The sequence below is a fragment of the Megascapheus bottae genome, chromosome 17 (genome assembly GCF_031878675.1).
Source record: "Megascapheus bottae isolate mThoBot1 chromosome 17, mThoBot2.hap1, whole genome shotgun sequence".
Classification (NCBI taxonomy): Eukaryota; Metazoa; Chordata; class Mammalia; order Rodentia; family Geomyidae; genus Megascapheus; species Megascapheus bottae.
The window spans coordinates 31,357,296-31,378,865 of NC_143525.1; the positions used below are offsets into that span (position 1 = coordinate 31,357,296).

Here is a 21,570-nt window from a genome sequence, read left to right on the forward strand (position 1 = left end):
GGGAAAGCTAAGAAACCATTGCCAGGCACCTGTGGCTCATGCCTGTTATCCAAACTGCTCAGGAGGGTGGGATCTGAGGACCAAGATGTAAAGCCTGCTCATGCAGAAAAGTCCATGAGTCTCTTACCTCCAAGTAAACATGAAAAGCTAGAAATGGAGTTGCAGCTCAAGTGGTAGAGCAGTGTTGAACATAAAAGCACAGTGACAGAGCCCAGAGCCAGAGTTTAAACCCCAGGACTGGGGTTCAGAAAGGTTAAAAAAAAATTAAAAAGCCAAAGGACAGTGCACAGGCCCCGAGTTCAAACCCCGTATTAAGGAAGTGATGCTGCGGCTCAAAGTGGTCGAGTGCTACCCTTAAGCTGAAGAGCTGAGGGACATAGTCCAGGCCCAGAGTTCAAGTCTCACAGCTGACAAAAAAAAAACAGTATTGACATATGGACATATGCACATATTAATAATAAAAAGGGAAGGCAGCTAAAGGCAAATTCAAGACCACCTGATCTTTGCCGGCCTGGTGGTGATGGGACATCACCGTAAATACCCAGCTGTGGCCACTTTGGCTCACTTCCTAGTGAACATGGTCATGCAACCATTTTTAGGCTTGTAAAAATATCCAGGTGCTCTTTCTAGAAGCTGTGAGGGATACAGGATAAAACCGCTGGCTTGAAACTCTAGAGTGAAAGCTGTGCGTGTGTGCTGGGAGGCAGAGGGTGAATTAAGGCAAATGTATGATACTCTGATGTCCTCAGGGCCAGAAAGGATCCTTGGATTCTGCCAAGGGGGTAGACTAGAGTCTGGAAGGATTGCTGGAGACGGAGTAGCAAGGAAGGCTTTTGTGGGAAGTGGCATTTGCTTTCACAGAAGTTAGAGCCTGTCTAGTTTTCCTAAAGACTCCTCTGACACAGATGAAAACGGCTCTGAATAGGTTGTTCATGTTCTTGCTGGTTTGACTAGGTTGTCCACACTCTTGCAACCAGCAAAGCTTTTTTTATGTCCCACTCTACCTCTTGAGCCATACCTCCGAGACTTCCGGCTCTGTGTGTATGCAGATAAGAGTTACAGGGGCCAGGAGTTTGGCCTACTGGTAGAATGCTTGCCTAGCATGCACGAAGACCCGGATTCGATTCCTCGGTACCACATACATAGAAAAAAGCCAGAAGTGGTGCTGAGGCTCAAGTGGTAGAGCTCTAGCCTTGAGAAAGTCCAAGGACAGTGCTCAGGCCCTGGGCCCAAGCCCAGGACTGGCAAAAAAAAAAAAAAAAGTCTTACAAGCCTTTCCTGCTCAAGCCGGCTTTGAACTTTGGTCCTCAGATCTCTGTCTCCGGAGAAGCTGGGATTACAGGTGTGAGCCAGTGGCGCCAGGCTCCGGAGCAGGATTTGCTTTTCGTACGTTTCCAGCCAGACCTTGCTGAGGATGGCGAAAGTTAGAGGACCTTTGGGGACGTGGCGCGAAGTCCTGGGGGCGGAGCTAAGGGTAAATAGGGGCGTGGCCAGTCGCTGGGCGGAGAGAGACCGGCAGCGCGGTGAAGAGGGCAGGGGGTGTGGCTAGAGGCCGGGGGCGGAGCTAGAGGGCGTGGGGGCGGGGCTAGGGGCGGGGCGGAGAGAGACCGGGGCGGGGCGCGTGGGGGCGGGGCCTGCCGCCGCTCGCCCGGGGCAGGCGGCGCCTCGGGCTGAGTCCTTCTGCCTGGTCGGGAAAGCGCCCGGCTATGGGTGGCCGTCGGCCGGGAGGCTAAGCCCCGCCGAGCCCACCGGGCCGGCCATGGGCGACCGAGAGCGGAATAAGAAGCGACTGCTGGAGCTGCTGCAGGCGGCAGGCACTGGCAATGCGCACTGCGCCGACTGCGGAGCGGCCGGTAAGGACGCAGGGAGCGGGACAGGTGCAACCCAGGACGCCAACCAACCCCGGCCCGTCGTACTCCTACCCGGGAGCGTCCTGGCAAGACCCACTCGCCAGGACTCTGCCCATTTACATCCTGAACCGCACCCCTACTCACTGACCCCGAAACCCCAAGACCGGGTCTGGGAGCCGGGTGTCCTGCTCACTTCCCCTCGCCAGACTCTCAGACGCCCTGGGGCTACCGCACTTCCCCCACCCTCCGACCCAGACCCCATACTCCGAGGGGTCTCGGACTCGTGACCCTCCCAAGGACCCCGCCCCGCCCCTCCCCGGCTCCCACTCCACCGCGCTGGCCCCGAGGACACTGGGAGGGTCTTGATTCAGACCTCCCCACTTGTGGCTCCCTGCCGACACGCCCTCCCTCCCCCGCGGGTCCCTCCCTCGCTCTTCTCTCGGTTCCCCCTGCGTCCCGTGGCTTCCATGTCCCATGCCGACCAGAAATTTCATGCCGGCAACTTAGTTGCTCAAGGTGGGGAGACCGAGGAGGGGGTGGGTTCCACACTGCCCCGGGATCCGAACCGTCGGGCTCTGCTTATTCCAGTGTCCTCAGTCCCTCTCCCTCTCTGTTCAACTGGACTCCTGCGCTCCCGCCCTGCAGATCCCGACTGGGCCTCGTACAAACTGGGCATCTTCATCTGTCTCCACTGCTCTGGCGTGCACCGCAACTTCCCCGACGTCAGCAAGGTCAAGTCCGTGAGACTTGACTTCTGGGATGACAATATTGTGGAGGTAGGAAGGAGCGCCTGTGTCCAGTTGGAACTCAAGAGCTGGGGTGCGGGCTCAGGGAAGGTACTCCTATCCTACAGGGGAGGACACCCCAGAGAGGGGCCATGGCAAATGAGAGAAAACACAGGCTAGTAGATGGTAGTTCAGACAGCGGCTCTGAGTTCCAATCCAGAGTCATCATTATTGGCTCACTCACAAGCTTTCCGGGGCACAGGTGTGGCACAAGTAGTAGAGCATCTGCTTGGCAAGTGTGAGGCTTTAGGATACTTAATTCTAACTGTACACCTTGCTTCCACATCTGGATTGGGGCTGTTCATCACTCTTTCATTGTGTTGCCCTTAGGGCTCAGCCTAGACACAATGTAAGTAGTCAATTAATAGTTGCTCTCATCACTAGTGGAGGAACTGGACTGATGGAAGAGAAACATGTGGCTCAGTGGTAGAGTGGTTGCCTAGCATGCACAAAGCCCTGGGTTTTAGGTTTTATTCCTCAGTACCATATACACAGAAAAAAGCCAGGAGTGGTGCTGGGGCTCACGTGGTAGAGTGCTAGTCTTGAGCACAAAGAAGCTCAGGGACAATGGTTTGGTCCTGAGTTTAAGCCCTAAGGTGTGTGTGTGTGTGTGTGTGTGTGTGTGTGTGTGTGTGTGTGTGTGTGTGTGAGTGTGTGTGTGGAGATTTCTGTTTTATACTGTACAACCTTTGCTCCTCCCCTCTAGCCAGGAAGCAGGCAGGTCCACTTTGCCTGTGGACATGGAAGAAGCTTCAGCTCCTCCTTGATCCTATCATGATCTTATCATTTGGTGCCAGAAACTTCAGAGAGCAGGCAGCTGTACACTATGCTGTTCTACTGAAGGGCTCAAGTGGGTCAGAGAAGCTAGTGATAGCAAGCACTCATTCTATGCTAGACACCTCTGGATGATTTGCTTGTTCAGTCTACACACAAGGTCCTATATGTTGGATGCTCAGAGAGAGTAGGGATAAGATACAATGGCTTTGGGCCAAGAGTGTGGCTTAGTGGTAGAGTGCTTGTCTAGCACCTGCAAAGCCCTGGGTTCCATTCCTTGGTACCACATACACAGAAAAAGCCAGAAGTTGTGGTATGGCTCAAGTGGTAGAGCTCTAGCTTTGAGAAAATTCAAGGACATGCCTGGGCCCTGAGTTCAAGCCCCAGGAATGACAATTTTTTTAAAAATACAATGACTATCCCTCTGGGGCTTAACAGTCCACTGGGTGGGGAAACTGCCAACTACCCAACCAACCCATCGACCTCCCAACCTACCTGAAGGGTTTTTATTTGTGCTATGTGACACTTCCTTCTCCTCCCTTGAATTGTTTGTACACTTGAGCTCCCAAGTGTCACTCATCACATTAATAGCAGGGTTAGAACATGGACTCTACATTGTTGGGGTCTAAATTTGGGGCATATCATACGTCACATCCTAGCACCCTGCTTCCCTTTAGGAAGAGGAGAATAGGATTCATTGTACCTAAGGGATGAAAATTGCAACTCTGAAGTTTTTTTTCCCCAATCCTGCCCTCCCCTCCAATATGCCACAGCCAGGTATTATGTCACGTATCACAAGGGTCATATCAGCCTCTGGGCCTGTCTAAGTGACTCTTCCTGTGACACTTCCTGGTATTCCTTATCTTCTTTATAGGGCCAGAAGCAGCTTCTTTCTCCTCCAGTTACCTAGGTCTCCTGTGCACTTTCAGGGTTGTCTGTTAAGGGAGTAGAAGAAAGAGCATGAGCTTTGAAGTCATATGGCTCTGGGTTCAAATCCCAACTTGCTGCTTACTTGCTGTGTTGCCTTGTGCAATCCTCTTTTTCTTTGTGAGTCTCTGTTTCCTCATCTCTCAAATGCAGATGGTAATATCAAATGGTGAGAGGCTCCAGTGAGCTGATGTATAAGAGTGATAATGTGCTGTTTCTATAGGAAGCATAGGTAATGTTCCTGCCTGGGACTTCCCAAGCAGTTTGAGGAGTGTCATCCTGGAGGCCGTTTCTCCTGACCCAACTTCCAAGCTAATGAACCCATTGCATTCTGGGTAGACCATGGTTTCATTTCCCTTTTTTTTAAAAAAATTAAAAAAAAAATTTTATTCAGTAGTGAGCCTGGGTACTGTCCCTGAGCTCTTCAACTCAAGGCTAGCGCTCTACCACTTGAGCCACAGCACTACTTCCTTCACTTTTTTCCCCTTCAAGTTTAATATTGCCCCAAATTGCTGTTGTCTTACAGTTTATGACCCGCAATGGGAACCTCCGTGTGAAAGCCAAATTCGAAGCCAGAGTTCCAGCATTCTACTACATCCCTCAGGCCAACGACTGCTTGTAAGTAGCTGATCCTTCCCAAATTGGGTGAGGGGTCTTCCTGGTTTCCTATTCACCTCAAGAATTTTTCAGCCATAGCTGATGTTGAACAGAAATCCTCAGATCTCAGCTTCCTGACTAGCTAAGATTATAGATATGATCTACCAGCCTCAGGTCAGGAAAGACTCTTGCTAACAAGTACAGAACCCTGTGGCTCTAATGGTAGAGAATTAAATCTGGGCACTGTGATTCACACCTGTGATTATAACTACTCTGATGGTGAGACTGCAAAATTTAACAAGGCTATCTCAATGAAAAGATGGGTACAACAATGAATGTATCATTTGAATCATCCAGCTACAGGGGAGATATAAATAGGAGAAGTATGGGTGAGGCTGTCCTGGGCAAAAAAAAAAAAATCAGACCCTGTGCAAGAAATCACTAAGGCAAAAGGGCTGAGGGTGTGACCCAAGTGGTTGAACACCTGTCTCGCAAGCACAAGGTCCCAATTCAAATCCTACTACTGTTGAGAATGAATAGATAGATAGATAGATAGATAGATAGATAGATAGACAGATAGATAGATAGAGTCCATTTAAGCTGACTTAGGTAAAAGGAGAAATTATGGGTTCTAGGAGTCAGACTATCAAAAGACAGGGGAGAGAATATCCTCAGCAAGAACCAAACAAGAGCTCAACGTCATCAGGCCTCACTCTCTGGCCATCATTCCTGCATCTTTGTTCCTTCCTTCCTTCCTTCCTTCCTTCCTTCCTTCCTTCCTTCCTTCCTTCCTTTCATTTCCTTCCTTCCTTTTTCTTTCTCTCTTCTCTCTCTCTCTTTCTTTTCTTTTTCTTTTTTTGGGTCATGGGGCTTGAACTCTGGGCCTGGGGCACTGTCCCTGGGATACTGCCCTACCCTTGAGCCCCAAATTCTAGACATTAATTAGAGATATGAGTCTCACAGCTTTGTATTGCCCCGGCTGGCTTTGAATCCAGATCCTCAGATCTCAGCCGCCTGAGTAGCTAGGATTACAGGTGTGAGCCATAGTGCCTGGTGGCTTCTTTCTTTCTTTTTTGCCAATCATGGGACTTGAATCTGGCCCTGGGCATTGTCCCTGAACTCTTCAGCTCAAGGCTAGTGTGGTTTATGAATATACAGTAGGATTCCAGGGTTGCTGGTTCCTTCCACAGTGACCTAGAAGGCTAAGACTGGTGTTGGAATAATCTAAGATTCTCAGAGAACCCACTGGGAGAAAACTTTCCTGTAGGAGGCATTTGATCACATGGAAAGATACTCTGGATGCTAGGTGCTATTGTGAACTAGTAAAGAGACCAGAAATACTGTTCAACATTCTACAAATCACAGGACAGCTCCCCACAAGAAAGATTTACCCCACATCCAATGTAAACAGTCCTGAGGCTGAGAAGCGCTGGGTTTCCTTCTCTCCATCTGGCAACAGTCAGGCAGCTGTCGGTGGAGAGATGTTCCTGCCCTCAGCTGTGGGAAGAGACTTCAGCAGACACAAAACTGACCTAAGCTCCTCTCTTCTTAGAGTCTTAAAGGAACAGTGGATTCGAGCTAAGTATGAGAGACAGGAATTTATGGCTGATGGGAAAACTGTCTTCACCCCAGGTAAAGTTATTTTCTTTCTTTTTCTTTTTGGCCAGTCCTGGGGCTTGAACTCAGGGCCTGAACACTGTTCTTGGGCTTTCTCAAGGTTAGCACTCCACCACTTGGGCCACAGCACTACTTCCAGCTTTTTCTATGTATGTGCTACCAAGGAATCGAACCCGGTCTTTGTACATGCTAGACAAGCACTCTTACCACTAGGCCAAACTCCTGGCCCCTAAAGTTATTTTCTTATCTTTTGAGATTTGTGTTCTAATGAGCCCTAGAGAGCAAATTCATGGAGTAAGGAGAAAGTTTCATCCAAGTACCTGCTGCTCTGACTGCACCCTCAGAAGCCAGGGTGTGGGTTCCTCTGCCTGGAAACCCTGGGTTGCTGCACATGTGGGGTTTTGTGGTCTGACTTTGGAAAAGCATGTGGGTACCAAGTCCTAATGGGGCCTCAGTATATCCTAGTGTGAACTGGGAGTGCCCCCCCCCCCCCCGCACTGGCAGACAAATTAGAATAGCATCTGTGCCTCCTTGCTAATGAAGGTCTAGGGGCAGCTCCGGGCTTGGTGAGGAACAAAGGCTGGATTTCCACCTTCCTAGATGCCCTGTTTGGGGCACAGCTTCATGAAGAGATCAATAGTGTGTTTCACCTCAGTGACACTGATCCAGAGAACAAGAGGCACAGAGCTACTCCTAGAGCACCAGAGGGAGCCAACATTCAATTCTCTGGGCTACTAGGGGCTCAAGTGGTTCTTTAAACCAACAGGTGCCTCAAGGCCATTTATTCCTCTGTGTGTGTATGTGTGTGTGTGTGTGTGTGTGTGTGTGTGTGTGTGTGTGTGTCCATCCTGGAACTTGAATTCAGGGTGTTGTCATTGAGCTTTCTTTCCTTTTTTTGCCAGTCCTGGGAATTGAACTCAGGGCCTGGGAACTGTCTTTGAGCTTTCTCAAGGCTAGCATTCTACCCCTTGAACCACAGCACTTTTGGCTTTTTCTGTGTATTCCGAGGACTAGAACCCAGGGCTTCGTGCATGCTAGGCAAGCACACTACCACTAGGCCACACTCCTAGCCCCTGTCATTGAGCTTTCTTACTCAGGCCTAGGGCTCTACCACTTGAGCCACAGCTGCAGTTCTGGCTTTTTGGTAGTTAATTGGAGGTAGTCTCACGGACTTTCCTGCCTCCCTTGCTTCAAACTGTGATCCTTAGGTCTCAGCCTCCTGAGAGTCTAGGATTACAGATGTGAGCCATTGGTGCCCAGCTTGCTCGCTCTTTCCTTTCTTCCTTTCTTCCTTTCTTCCTTCCTTCCTTCCTTCTTTCCTTCCTTCTTTCCTTCCTCCTTTGCCTCCCTCCCTCCTTCACTTTTCTCCCTCCCTCCCCCCACCTTGTTTTGTCAGTACTGGGCCAGTTTTGTCAGTCAGAGCCTTGTATTCTCACTCAATTTTCTTGATTATGCCAGCCATTTTGCTGGCTAATTGCAGATGAAGTTTTTTAGACTTTTCTTCCCAGGTTGTCTTTGAACTGTGGTCCTCCAGGTCTCAGCCTTCTGAGAAACTAGAGTTACAAGCATGAGGCCCAGGATGTAGCCTTTTTTCTTTCATTATGTCTGTGCTGAAGCTTGAACTAAAGACCTAGGTGTTGTTCCTGAACTTCTGTGGCAGGTTAACAAGCTCTGCAATTTGAGACACAGCTCCACTTCTAGCTTTTTGGTGGTTAATTGAAGATAGTCTCACAGACTTTCCTGCCTCAGCTGGCTTTGAACTAAGATCCTCAGAGTTCAGCTTTCTGTGTAGCTAAGATTACAGGCATGAGCCACCAGTGGCCAGAAGAATTTAGCCTTTTTAAGAGCTTTTTAGGTCTTGTAGGGAGACCAAAGAAGAAAGATTTTGCTTGGGGGAGAAATGAGGCTGAAATAAGGCATCACAGAGTCGGCTTTAGACAGAACTCTTGTATCCTGCAGCTGAAATATCCAATTTTAGGTAACAGGAAGAGGGCTCTTTCCTCCCCACAATCCCGAGGGGTTCACTGGTGAGTATTCATCTGAGGTCCTGTCTTTTCATTCCTTGTCGTCCTGGTGGTTTAAGGTAACCGTGACGGAATCCTGTGGAAGCGAGGAAGGGACAATGCTCAGTTCCTGAGGAGGAGGTTTGTCCTTCTGGCAAGAGAAGGCCTCCTGAAGTACTACACCAAGGAAGAGGTACGAGGCTGGATGGAGAGTGCTTTCTTCTCGAATCCTGGGCTTAGTCAGGTGGTTGCCCATGCTGAGGCTTTCTTAATAAGTAGAGACAACTGACTTTGTCTTATAGACAATTTCAGCCAATGGCAGGACAGCCTTCTTTTCCTTTGATCTTCAGTCAGCCTAATCCACTAAAAACCCACACTGTGATCATATGGAATAAGCTTAGACTGGCTCATGCTTGGAAAGTGTTTTTCCCCTTTGTTTTAGTAGATGGGAGAGGTCTTCATTATGTCGCTTGAATGGTCTTGAACTCAAGGGCTCAAGCAAACCTGCCTCAGCTTCCTGAGTGACTGGGGATGCAGGGTGCATAACATGCAGCGTGAGCTATGGGACTATGTGGAAGTTTGATAAGTCCATGATTTTACTTATCTGTGTACGTACTTGGGAAATATTTATTGAGTATTTACATTATTCTATGCACTGGAGAACACTGCAGCGAACCAAAATAAAACTCTCATTCCCACGGAACTGTCATTCTGGTAGAATGACATTGCACCAACACATAGCAGGTGGCAGTAAATGAGGGAAAGTAAAATAAAGGGGCTAGGGGCTAAGGGCCAGAGGGCTCCACCGATGGTCAGAAAAGGACAGCGTGGTGACAGTTGGGCAGAGGACTGAGTAAATGTGAAGAGGGAAGTATGTGGGACTGTGAAGAAGAATAGAGGACACAAAGAACGATGGGTATCAGAGCTCTGAGCAAAGTGATCAGTTAGAGAAAGATGGCCCATATGAGAGGATGTAGTCTCAATAAGCGAAGGCCTGGATTATAGCTCTCATCTGGCTTTTCTTTTTTTCCTTCCTTCCTTCCTTCCTTCCTTCCTTCCTTCCTTCCTTCCTTCCTTCCTTCCTGCCTTCTTTCTTTTTTTTTCTTTTTTTTTTTTTTTTTGGTTGGTTGTGGGACTTGAACTCTGGGTCTCAACGCTGTTCCTGAGCTCTTCAGCTCAAGGCTACTGCTGTACCCCTTGTGCCACAGCACCACTTCTAGTTTTCTGGTGGTTAATTAGAGATAAGAGTCTCATAGGACCTCTGTGCCTTTGAACTGTGATCCTCAGATCTCAGCCTCCTGAGTAGCTGGATTACAGGCATGATCCACCTGCACCTGGCTTGCGCTTTCTTTCTTTTGTTCTTTCTTTCTTTTTCCTTCCTTCCTTCCTTTTTTTTTTTTTTTGTTGGCTGTGGGGCTTGAGCTGTGGGGCTGAGCTCTGTCCTTGAGTTTTTCAGCTCAAGGCTAGTGCTCTACAATTTTGAGGCACAGTGCCACTTACAGTTTTCTGGTGGTTTCTTCTGAGATAAGAGTCTCACAGGCTTTCCTGCCTGGGCTGAATTTGAACCACTATCCTCAGCTCTCAGCCTCCTGAGTAGTTATGATTGGTGGCATGAGCCATCAATGCCCAGCTTCACCCGCTTTTCATACTATGCACAAATCACTCAGCCATGAGCCCTACTTTGGCTCTGTGCTGGGAATGTGTTTAATAGTCTATCAGGCATCAAGGAGCCAAGTGACTGGTACAGAATAAGCAAGAGGAAGGCTGGACAGGTCTCATTGTATAGCTTGGGCTGGTCTCAAACTCAGTCTTACTGCTTCAGCCTCCCAAGGGCTGAATTATAAAATTATAATTATAGGCGTTTGCTGCAAATTATTATTATTATTATTATTATTATTATTATTATTATTGTGTGTACACAAGTCCTAGGACTTGAACTCAGGGCCTGAGTGCTATCCCTAAGCTTTTTTTTGTTCAAGACTCTACCACTGTAACCACAACCCAATTCTGGCTTTTTGGAGTTTCATGGTCTTTCCTCCCTAGCTGGCTTTGAACAGTAATCCTCAGTTCTTGGCCTCTTACCTGGTATTACAGGCGTGAGCTACTGGCACAGCTCTAAATTACTTTAAGTTCCATAGTAATTCATTAAAGGGTTTTGGTTGGGGCTGGAGGTATGGCTCAAGTGGTAGAATACCTGCTGGGAAGTTCAAGGCCTTAGACCTCAAACCCCAGTTTAAAGAAAAAGGTGGAGGGTCTTGGTAAGGAGATAAGGCACTCCACTGATTGTATCTGACAACCCTCGTTCTTTCAGAGTAAAGGCCCCAAAGCTGTCATCAGCATCAAGGATTTGAATGCCACCTTCCAGACAGAGAAGATAGGGCACCCACACGGGCTGCAGATCACCTACAGGCGAGAGGGCCGCACCCGGAACCTGTTTGTGTATCATGAAAATGGGAAGGTAAGTCCCCAATTTGGTACCTGGGACTTGGCAGGCTTAGCTTGCCACCAGTTGGACATTTCTTGATGTCCTACAGCCAGTGGCTCCCCAGTATCCATAGTACAACCCTATGTGTCCCTGCTGGAGGGACAGCCGTGGCAGCGAGAGTCAGGGCCCAGATGCGGGGACTGGGCCTTCCCAGTGGTTGCTCACACTGGAGTAGGGATGCAGATCACCCTGCCAGCTGGCTCCAGGCTTCCTTCCTCCTGGGTTTGGGCAGAGTGCCTGGTGGTGTGATCTGAAGAGCAGAGGTCTGGAGCCATAGCTGCTGCAGTCAGCTGTGTTACTGGCTAGTCTCTTCCCTGCTGAGTCTGTATGCTTGTCTGGGGACTCTGGCACCCAAAGACCAGGAGCCATGCATGGAAAAGAATTTCATGATCATGAGGTGAGTTAGAAACAGTTAGTGAAGCCAGGCATGGTGGCTCACATCTGTAATCCTAGCTACTAAAGAGGCTGAGATCTGAGGATTGCGGTTCAAAGCCAGCCCAGGCACTAAAGTCCATGCCCAATTCATCACCAGGAAACTGAAGGTGGTGCTGTGGCTCAAGGGGTAGGGTGGTAACCTTGAGCTGAAGCGCTTAGGGACAATACCCAGGCCCAGAGTTCAAGTCTCATGACTGACAGAAAAAAAAAAGAGAGTTACTGCTGCATTACAGGTGTGTGATTATAGACGAGATATAATGGGCATCTTGTGGCCAGTTGTATTTGTTGCTTGACAAATTCAGTCTTTTAACAAATCTTTCCCGAGGCCCTGCAATGTAGAAGGGTTCCAAGGATGGTGGTAGTGAATGGGACAGAACTGTGGGCTTGGGGGAAGGCAGAGGAATGGCCCTGATGATGACAGTGATGACAGAGTTTGACACTATGGAAACACAGAGATAGGTAAGCGTCCTAGAGGGGTGTGTGTATATGTCAAACGTGCTTTCCAAGCCAGGTGCTGGTGGCTCACACCTGTAATCCTAGCTACTCAGGAGGCTGAGATCTGAGGACCATGGTTCAAAGCCAGCCTGGGCAGGAAAGTCTGTGAGACCTGTCTAAATTAAATCATGGAAAAAGTTGGATGTGGCACTGTGGCTTAAGTGGTAGAGTGCTAGCCTTGAGCAAAAGGAGCTCAGGGACAGCACCCAGGCTCAGAGTTCAAGCCTCAGGACTTATAAAATAATAAAAAGAAAAGACTTCCCAAACAAATAATAGAGAAATCCAGAGTATCTATCTATATATGGGGCAAAGGAAGGTTTCTAGAATAAGCTTTCCAGAACAGAAAGTTCCTGCTTAACCGGTGGTAACTGCTACAATCTGGCTTGAAGGGCCTAGACAATATTTATTTCAAGGGCTAGAAGTAGTGTGGCCTACCAGAAAGAGGGAGGGAAGGAGGGAGGTGGGGGGAAGAGGAATCAGGACAGGCTGGCGAGAGTACGGATGTGTGTGTCCAAGGAAGAAACAGGTAGAGGAGAGAAAAGGGAATGAAGAGAAAATGAGAGGAGAGAGGAAGCAAAGTAGAAAGGGAGAGAGCACACTCTTTCTACTCTTTCTACCGGGCAAATTATGTTATAATCCCTAGGGTCAAGTGATGTCACGTTGTTTCTTTACATTGAACAGCCTCATTTCCAAGATGAGTAAGAAATCTGAAATCAGTTACCTTTCTCAGTTTCCTTGACTGGCTTTGCCAAAATCTTCGAAGTTGGGTAGTCAGGGAGATGTATAGGGATCCCTGATTGTCTGCAGAATTTGGGGTGTCTGCCAATTGGCTAGACACTTTGAGCAATCCCTCCATGTCAGCCATTCATGACTTTGCTGAGTCTTCAAAACTCCTGTGACCTGCTCCCTCCAGTTGCCCAGTTGTGGAAGCTTTCCCTTCTCCCTTTCTCTTGGTGCCCCCAGCCACTCCTGCCTTTCTGTTAGATGAACATCAATGAAGACCTGAAAATATGCCTGTAGGAGGAGTCGAATAGGTCGTGTGTGTGTGTGTGTGTGTGTGTGTCCATTACTGGAGTTTGAATCTAGGACTTTGTACTCACTAGGAAAGTACTCTACTACTTAAACCACACTTTATACTTCCATCCCTATTTGCTGTGATCTTGCATTTAGTCAGACTGTGATCCTCCTATTTATGGTTCATCCTTGTGCCCAGCTTTTTACTGATTGAGATGAGGTCTTGAACACATTTTTTGCTCTGGCTGGCCTCAAACTACTAACCTCCCAGTTCATAAGTGGGCTCAAGATATAAGGTAATTCTAAAGTAAAGTGGACTAGCTTGAGAGCTGGATTGGTTTGCTGTGTAAAATGGGAAAGCCTGCATAGAGGATTGGAATAAGAAATGTTTTAAGGAGCCAAATAAATATGCATGTGAATTGAATTTGTCCCCAGCAGCCTGTGATTTGAGAGATCTTGTAAAATGAAAGCTTGGACACATCTTTTCAGGGTTGGCATCATTCACTTAGTGCCTGAGATCCAGGAAGTCTTTCGGTTTTGTTTTTATCGAGTCTGTTTTTTGAGCTGAGATCTTACCATCTAGCTTAGCCTAACCTCAACGACTGGGTGGGAGCATGCACAATTAAAGCAGTTGCCTGACTTGGTGTCCTCTCTGCTATCCTAAGTTTTTTCACCTCTTAGTTCCTTCTATTTGCCACTACAACAGTCTATCCAACTCATGCTATTCTTTCTTCCTCGACACTCCCTCTCTCCCAAATTTCCCACACCTCCACCTTTTACTTACAGCCCTCTACTCATCCTGTGGATTTCACTATGTTTTGTGCCAGTCCTAGGGCTTGAACTCAGGGTCTGAAAGCTGTCTTTGAGGGTTTTTTTGTTTTTGTTTTGCTCAAGACTAGTGTTGTACCATTTGAGCCACATCTCTACCTCCAGCTTTTTGGTGGTTAACTGGAGATAAGAGTCTCATGGACTTTCCGCCTGGGCTGGCTTCAAACTGTGATCATCAGATCTCAGCCTCCTGAGCAGCTGGATTACAGGTGTGAGCCATTGGCATTGGTACCTGCAGGTTAATTTTGAGGAATTGTGGGCACTTGCTGAGCCTGCTTATCTGGGACCCATCTATGTGCTAATATGACCCCCGCCCCCCCCCGTCCCTCCAGGACCACAGTGGCTGGACCAGGATAAGATGATTCAAAGGCTCGACTGGGCTTCTCAGAGGTGGAATTGGGAGGTTGAAAGACTTGTTCAGATAGCTGCTGTGCTGGACATGGATGTAACTCAGTGATTGAGAAACTCATTTGAATACGGTTTCAAAAGAATGAAACCATTTCCCTTTCTCTTCCTTTAGGTCAAGCACATCTAACGTTCTGCAGTTTTGAGTTGTTTTCGTTTTTATTTTTATTTTTTTCATTTGTCCTGGGGTTTGCCCCATAACTGATAACTCTCACCTGCCACCAGACTTAGTGCTTTCCCTGCCTCTCACTGTATCTTTTGCATTTCTCCTGGCAGGAGATAGTAGACTGGTTCAATGCCCTCCGTGCAGCCCGTTTTCAATACCTCAAAGTGGCCTTTCCTGAGCTCCCAGAGGCTGAGGTGAGTGAATGCGGGCCCCAGCTTCTGAGTCTCATGCTGCCACTTCTTTCTCTTTGCCACCTGACCCCATCTCACTCAGAGGCTCTGCTGGATTTGTGGTGATGCAAAGCCTTGGAACTTGGGGGCTGGGCAGCTTTGTTTTGGGAAGACTGGAGGGTTCCGGGTAAAGCCACATGTTCAAAGCAGTTTCCCCGAGAACAGTGGCCGCTCATTCGTGCCAAGGGACTGGGCTTGGAGCATCTCTTTCTGATCTTTGTGCCTAAAATGTTCAGATGACCCTGGTGACGCTTACACAGTGTTTGGTTGTTTGGGATTTGGGTTTTTGTTGAGGAAACAGGTTGTCACTTTATCTTAGGCTGTCCTTGAAACTCAAAGTCTCTATATTAACCCCAGGTTGGCCTCAAATGTACAACCCTCCTCTCTCTACCTCCCAGCTTCCCAAGTGCTGGGATTACAAGTAGCCAGCCAGCATCGTGTCTGGTCACAAGTTGTGTTTGAGCCTATTTTATCTTGTAATTCTGAAAACAAAAAACAACAAAACAATAAATAAAACAATGAAACAACACTAAAAAAAAAAAATCTAGGGCTGGGATGTAGTTCAGTGGCAAAACACTTACCTAGCAAGTGCAATGCCTTCGGTTTGATCCCCAGTTCCAAAAAGGAAAAGACAACAACAACAAAAAATCTAGCCAGGTGCTGGTGGCTCTGTGATCCTAGCTCTTCAGGAAGATCAGTTTGAAGCTAGGCCAGAAAGGAAAGTCTGAGAGCCTCCTATTGCCACTACAAACCAAACCAAACCAAAAAAAAACAGAAATGGAGCTCTGGCTCAAGTAGTAGAGTGCTAGCTTTGAGCAAAAGAAGCTCAGAGACAATGCCAAGGCCTCAGGATATCAGGATTAACTACCTCTCTCTCTCTCTCTCTCTCTCTCTCTCTCCCCCTCTCTCTCTCTCTCTCTCTCTCTCTCATAATCCCTTAGATTATTTAGCTGGCATGACTAGTTCCATTTTGCTGATGAAAACCCGAGTTTTCACATGAGTAACTGAAACATCAGGGAAGCCACGGGAGGCTCCCCATTACAGTTGTAACGGAGCCCGTCTGCCTGCCACAGCCAAGGCAGTGGTGAGCCTGAGAACATCATTTTGATCATCCCCAGGCAACTGGGATTCCAGTTCCTTCAGACCTAGCTTGGGAGTCAGAGTGCTAGGTTGAGGCAGGAGTCCTCATGGATACCTGTCAATGGCTTGCTGTGTGCTCTTTGCTGGTTATGGAACCTCTCGAAACAATGCTCTCTGTACTGATTATGAGTGGTCGGACCATGTCATCTTCAGAGTCCCTTCCAGTTTTGAAGTGCTATTGTCTGGCTCCTGATTGAAGCTGCTCTGTAACTGAGAATTGTTTGTTGCTAGTGCTGGCCTCCATTCTTCAATCTTTATTTCCTAAGTAGCTTGTGTATGTGTATGTGTACCAGTCTTAGAGCATGAACTCAAGGCCTAGGCATGTTCCCTGAGCTTTTGGTTTTCTTCTTCTCTGTCTTCCATGGCTCTGCTATTTGAGCCACAGCTCCACTTCCAGCTTTTTCGGAGTAATTTTGTTCTGAGATAAGAGTCTCCTGGAATTTCCTTCCCCAGGGTAGTTCAAACCACGATCCTCAGATCTTAGCCTTTGGAATAGCTAGGATTACAGGCATGAGTCACCAGCGCTGGGCTAATGAAAGGATTTTGTAAGTGGTAGGAATGGAGGGATGCTGGAATTTTCTTTCCTTCTGCTTGGCCTTCCTCAAAAGCCTAAATGCTCCTCAATTCCATAGTTTGCAGGAAGCTGGTGTCTGAGACAGAATTCATTCTCGGCCTAGAGACACACTGAGACACCAGCTCCCTAGACATGGTTTTAACAAGGCCAAGGTCAGTGCCTTCAAGGTTGAGACCTTGGTGCTGAGTCGGCACCTAGAACTGCTTGCTGCTGGCGTGTTGGGGAGTACAGAGCCACAGGAGGGAAGGAGGGTTACAGACACTCAGCTTTATTTAATCCGGCCCAGCTTCCTCTAAGCCTCTTCTGAGCCCCTACCCTGGGACTGAAGGAGCCCTTACACCATTACTCGTCTGAGCCAGGAAGCTCTGCAAACATCTGGAATGTTGTTGACTGACTTGGTTGAAATATTCATAGTATATCCAAGGCAGGTTCCAAATATAACCCAGAAACCATGCATGCACATCCTTCTGCCTTCCACACTTCCCCTTTCTCTGGGAGCTACATTCAACAGAGAGCCATGAGCCCTGGGGCTCAGTGTCTGTCTCTCTTCCCCCAGCTCGTGCCCTTCATCACCCGGAACTACCTCAAACAAGGCTTCATGGAAAAGACGGGCCCAAAGGTAACTCTTTCTCTCTCCCCCACCCTCTCTCTCTCTCTCTCTGACTTCCTGGGTTGAAGGAGTCAGTGGAGACGGGCTGTGAGCTGAAGTGAGATCCAGCACTGTTCCAGAGGCTTCTTGCTGTCCCTACCCCATCAGCATCACCATTATGCTTCTGAACTCTATCTAACCCACTCTATTCCTGGGAAAGCAGAACTGAGAAGGTTCCAGAACCTTCCTATGAACCTGTGTGTGTGAGCCCACCAGGACCACCCAAGGTAGTGGAGCTAGAGAGGCATGAGGAAATACATATACACCTGTGCGTGGGTGTGTCTGCTCCTCCTGAACACACACTGGCCTTCCTTCACTAAGCAGGCCCCTTACCTAGGGCCAGCTCTTGCTCCCTCATCTAAGAAGGAAGAGGAGGCCAGCTGTGTGGTGGGAAGAGGATGGAGCCCTGCGGCTCGGTGGGAGGAGTCTGGCTGCCTGGGATTCAGGTGATTGAAGGAAGACAGGGGAAGAGAAAGGAGAGAGAGAGACAGAGAGAGAGAGAGAGAGAGAGAGAGAGAGAGAGAGAGAGAGAGAGAGAGAGAGAGAGAGAGAGAGAGAGAGAGAGAGAGAGAGAGAGAAGCTAGGGCATTCCTTTGGAAGAGGTTTCATTCCAAAGCTTTTGGAAAAGATTTTACAGGATCGAGGGCTAGGTGTTAGGGAAGCATGGAGCCTTAGACCACTTGGAAAAGCTTCTAAAGGGTAGGTTCCTTCCTCCACCTTTCAGTGTTTGCCTGGACCCTTCTCTCCCTTGATCCAGGTTAGAATTTGGCCGAGCCAGCACTCTCTGCCTTGCTGAACAGTGGCCACTTCTGATTCTCCAGCTTCCTTCTCTGCCCACAGCCTGGGAAAGCAGAAAGCACTACTTCCCAACCCCAGGCAGCTCCTGCTGCAGGGGGTGAAGTTGGGGTGGGAGGAGAGGCCCGAGCTTGCAGAGGCTGAGCTCCAGGAGAGGCACTAGGGCATTTGACAGCAGAAGCCAGGCTGGAGAACTAGTGAGACAGGCTCTGACCTTTGTCCCTAGGCTTTGCCCTATTACCCCTTGTAATAGGCTCCTTCTTTTACAGCAGAGAGAACCTTTCAAGAAAAGGTGGTTTGCCCTGGATCCCCAGGAGCGGAGGCTGCTGTATTACAAGAACCCTCTGGTAAGAGCCATTCCTGGTTTATCCCCAACATGTCCCCAGACAATATGCAGCCTAGTCCTTGTCAGAGACTACCCAGGTGTGCCAGGGCTGGGGACCCTGACAGGAAATTCTGTATCCCCTGCTTCTCTCTTGGTCAGTTTCTATAAGGGAAATCCATGTGGATTTCATGTGGGCTGTCAATTGTGGATAGATCAGGTATTTCCTCCTTGAGTCTCTGGAGCTCACGTGTAACCAAGAGATGTGGAAGAAGAGTTGGTGAGCGGTGTGGGCTCTGCAGTGGCTCAGGGCTGTCTTTGGAGTGGAGTGCCCTGGGCACAGTGACTGCGCTGCTCCATCTGGTTCCTGGTTTTACTGTGGAAGTGGCCAGGATGAGTGCCTGAGTTGCTGCGTAGAAAGCACCTATGGTAGCTGGGTGCTGGTGGCTCACGCCTACAATCCTAGCTACTGAGAAGGCTGAAATCTAAGGATCATGGTTCAAAGCCAGCTCTGACAGGAAAGTCCCTGAAATTCTTCTTTATTTTATTTTATTTTGCCAGTCCTGGGGCTTGAACTCAGAGCCTAGGAACTTTCCCCGAGCTTTTTGCTAAAGGCTAATGCTCTACCACTTGAGCCACAGCATGACATCTGGCTTTTTCTGTGTATGTGGTACTGGAGACTAGAACCTGGGCCTTCATGCTAGGCAAGCACTCAACCACTAAGCCACATTCCCAGCCTTCACAAAATTCTTTGCTCCAGTTAGCCACCAGAAAACCAAAAGTGATGCTGGGGCTCCGAGTGTAGAATGCTAGTCTTGGGCACAAAAAGCTCAGGGATAACACCCAGGCTCTGGGTTTAAGCCCCATGACTGGAAAAAAAAAATCATACCTGGCAGTGCCTTCATAGTGTGTGTATGTGTGTGTGTGTGTGTGTGTGTGTGTGTGTGTGTGTGTGTGTGTGCACATGTTCATGTATGTATGAGCTGGTATGGGGGCTTGCATTTCAGGCTGTAGGGCCTGAACTCAGGGCCTGAGATATGTCTTTGAGCTCTTTTGCTCAAGGCTAGTGCTCTACCACTTTGAACCACAGCATCCCCTCCCATTTTCTGGTGCTTAATTGGAGACTCTTGGATTGCCCTGCCTGGGCTGGCTTTAAACTGAGATCCTCAGCTCTCAGCCTCCTGAGTAGCTAGGATTACAGGCGTGAGCCATTAGCATGCAGCAGGACTTCAGGCTTTTGCTGATTCCTCAATTCTACCACATGAGCTACAGCTCCATTTCCAGCTTTTTACTGATTAATTGTAGATCGATCAGTAACCTTGGTTTTTGTGCTTGCACTGGCTTTGAATGGTGAGTCTCAGATCTTAGCTTCCTCAGTAGCTAGCTAGGATTATAGACGTGAACCACAGCCTGTCAGGGCTGTAGGGTCCCTTCTACCCCAGGGCCATCTCTGATGACTCGGCGCCTTTGGTTTTCATTTTCAGGATGCCTTTGAGCAAGGCCAGGTTTTTCTGGGGAGCAGCGAGCAGGGTTACGAGGTATGTGAAGATCTGCCCAAGGGTGTTCGAGGGAATCGCTGGAAAGCAGGCCTCACCGTGGTCACCCCGGAACGCAGGTTCATCCTCACCTGCCCCAGTGAGAAGGAGCAGCGAGAGTGGCTGGAGAGCCTGCGGGATGTCCTGTCCCGCCCCATGTCATCCCTCCACCTCCTCAGTGAGAAGCAGAGACTGGCTGGGGGCAGAGATGGGGGGGGAGTGTTCTTTTATTCTTCTTTTGGGCTCAGCTGTGGAAGCCCTGACTCTGCTTTCCATTCACTGCTTTCTCTTCCTGCCAAGGAAAAACACAGACATTGCACCCTTTTGCAGAAATCCCCCGCGGTCCTCAAGTTCCTCTACCAGGGCCTTTCTCCATGTGTCTTGGAAGAAGTTGGGTGCTGGCAGAAGCCCTGAGTCTGGGTTCCACTGAGCTAGGCAGCTTCCCTCCACCCCCATTCCCACCCCCATCACTTTTCTCATGAGAAAACTCTGGCCTGAGATTGTCAGGAGAGGTCACCCTGCTGGGCAGCGGTTGAGATTCTGGATTCTTCCTCACTTTACGGGAAGGCTATTTTTAGGGTCCTTCCTTTCCCTGGGTCCTCCCTTCTGCCTGTCTCTCCTGCTTCTCCTGCCCTTCTGTGCCACCCCACATGCGTCCCTAGGAGGGGCCCCTCTGTCCCCTGGCAGCCCTGCAGGCAAGGAGGTGTGCTTGCTGGGTAAGAAGGGTAAGGCGTTTCTGGCCCAGGGCCACCTTCTGGGGCACAGTGGAGAAGTTCTGTGTTTGGAAAAGTACAGACTGAGCAGGTGACGCCTGTGCAACCCCTTGGGGAAAGTCCTTGTGCCCTCTGAGTCTAAGAGAAACACAAACTCACTGCTCGTCCCAAAAAGCCTCAGAAAAGGATACAGGGGTCGTAGGGAAGCCTGTGAGCCATCACTTTCTGTTCTCCATGGCCAGTGTGTGTGTGTGTGTGTGTGTGTGTGTGTGTGTGTGCGCGCGCACATGTCTCTCAGTTTCTCCCTGTCTGTGTGTCAATCTGCTTTGCCCTCCTTTTTGAACCTGTGGGTTTTCTGTCTCTTACTGTTTCTGTTTTTAAATTTCAGCTTTGTTTTTCCTTTCTCTTGCATCAACTTCTTTTTTTAAATTGGGGCTTTCTCTGTCATTGAAGACTGTCCAGCCAGATGGCACTACCCACAACCCCCTCCCTCAGTCCTCTCTTTCCCTTGCAGCTACATCAGCAGAGAGTGGCTGTGGCAGCAGGTGACATTTTTGTCACAGTGTCCTTGCTAAGGAGGAAGCTGGCCACTGAGCACCGGAGGTCCTGGGGCACAGGAGAGTTCACCTCTACCCTGGTCACCCAGCTGTCCCTGGCAGAGAACTTGGAAAAGACTGAAGCTGGAAAGACTTCTACTACTGCCTGGGCTCCTTCTGGCTCCCCCTGCCCAGCGTCGGGAAGCTGTGGATCTGGTGCAGAGATGAACCTACAGCCCCACTCTACTGCACCCAAGCTGGAAGTGTCATGAAGGCCTAGAACTTTCTTCCATCCAAAGTGGGGGTATTGAGATGAAAAAGCGCCACAGCCTCATGCAGATGACATTTTGCCAAACAAAATAAAAAGTAAATGTTTAATCTGAATCTAACAATGAGGAAATGATCAGAAGGGTCAAATTCACATTTAGGTCCCTGCTGCTAATTAACCTAGACACTTCAAAATGTCAATGTAATGAAAGGTACAATAGTCGGGGAACTTCTATATTAAAGGAGACTAAGACATACCAACTAGATAGAGTTCAGGATTCTATTTTTTTTTCCAGTCCTGGGGCTTGAACTCAGGGCCTGATTGCTGTCTCTGAGCTTCTTTTGCTCAAGATTAGCACTCTACCACTTGAGCCACAGAGCCACTTCTGACTTTTTTTGAGTGATTTATTGGAGTTGAGAGTCACAGA

General features: G+C 48.8%; 1 protein-coding gene across 1 annotated transcript; it reads left to right on the top strand.

Annotated features, from left to right (window-relative positions):
- Positions 1-1,695: 1,695 nt before the first annotated feature.
- Adap2 (ArfGAP with dual PH domains 2) lies at positions 1,696-20,964 on the top strand. The gene is made up of 11 exons (XM_090350648.1): positions 1,696-1,853; positions 2,496-2,626; positions 4,863-4,954; positions 6,486-6,565; positions 8,634-8,746; positions 10,865-11,011; positions 14,492-14,575; positions 16,882-16,944; positions 18,039-18,116; positions 19,576-19,804; positions 20,854-20,964. The coding sequence occupies exons 1-11, from the start codon at positions 1,760-1,762 to the stop codon at positions 20,886-20,888; spliced, it is 1,146 nt and encodes a 381-aa protein (XP_090206774.1). The 5' UTR covers positions 1,696-1,759; the 3' UTR covers positions 20,889-20,964.
- The last annotated feature ends 606 nt before the right edge of the window (positions 20,965-21,570 follow it).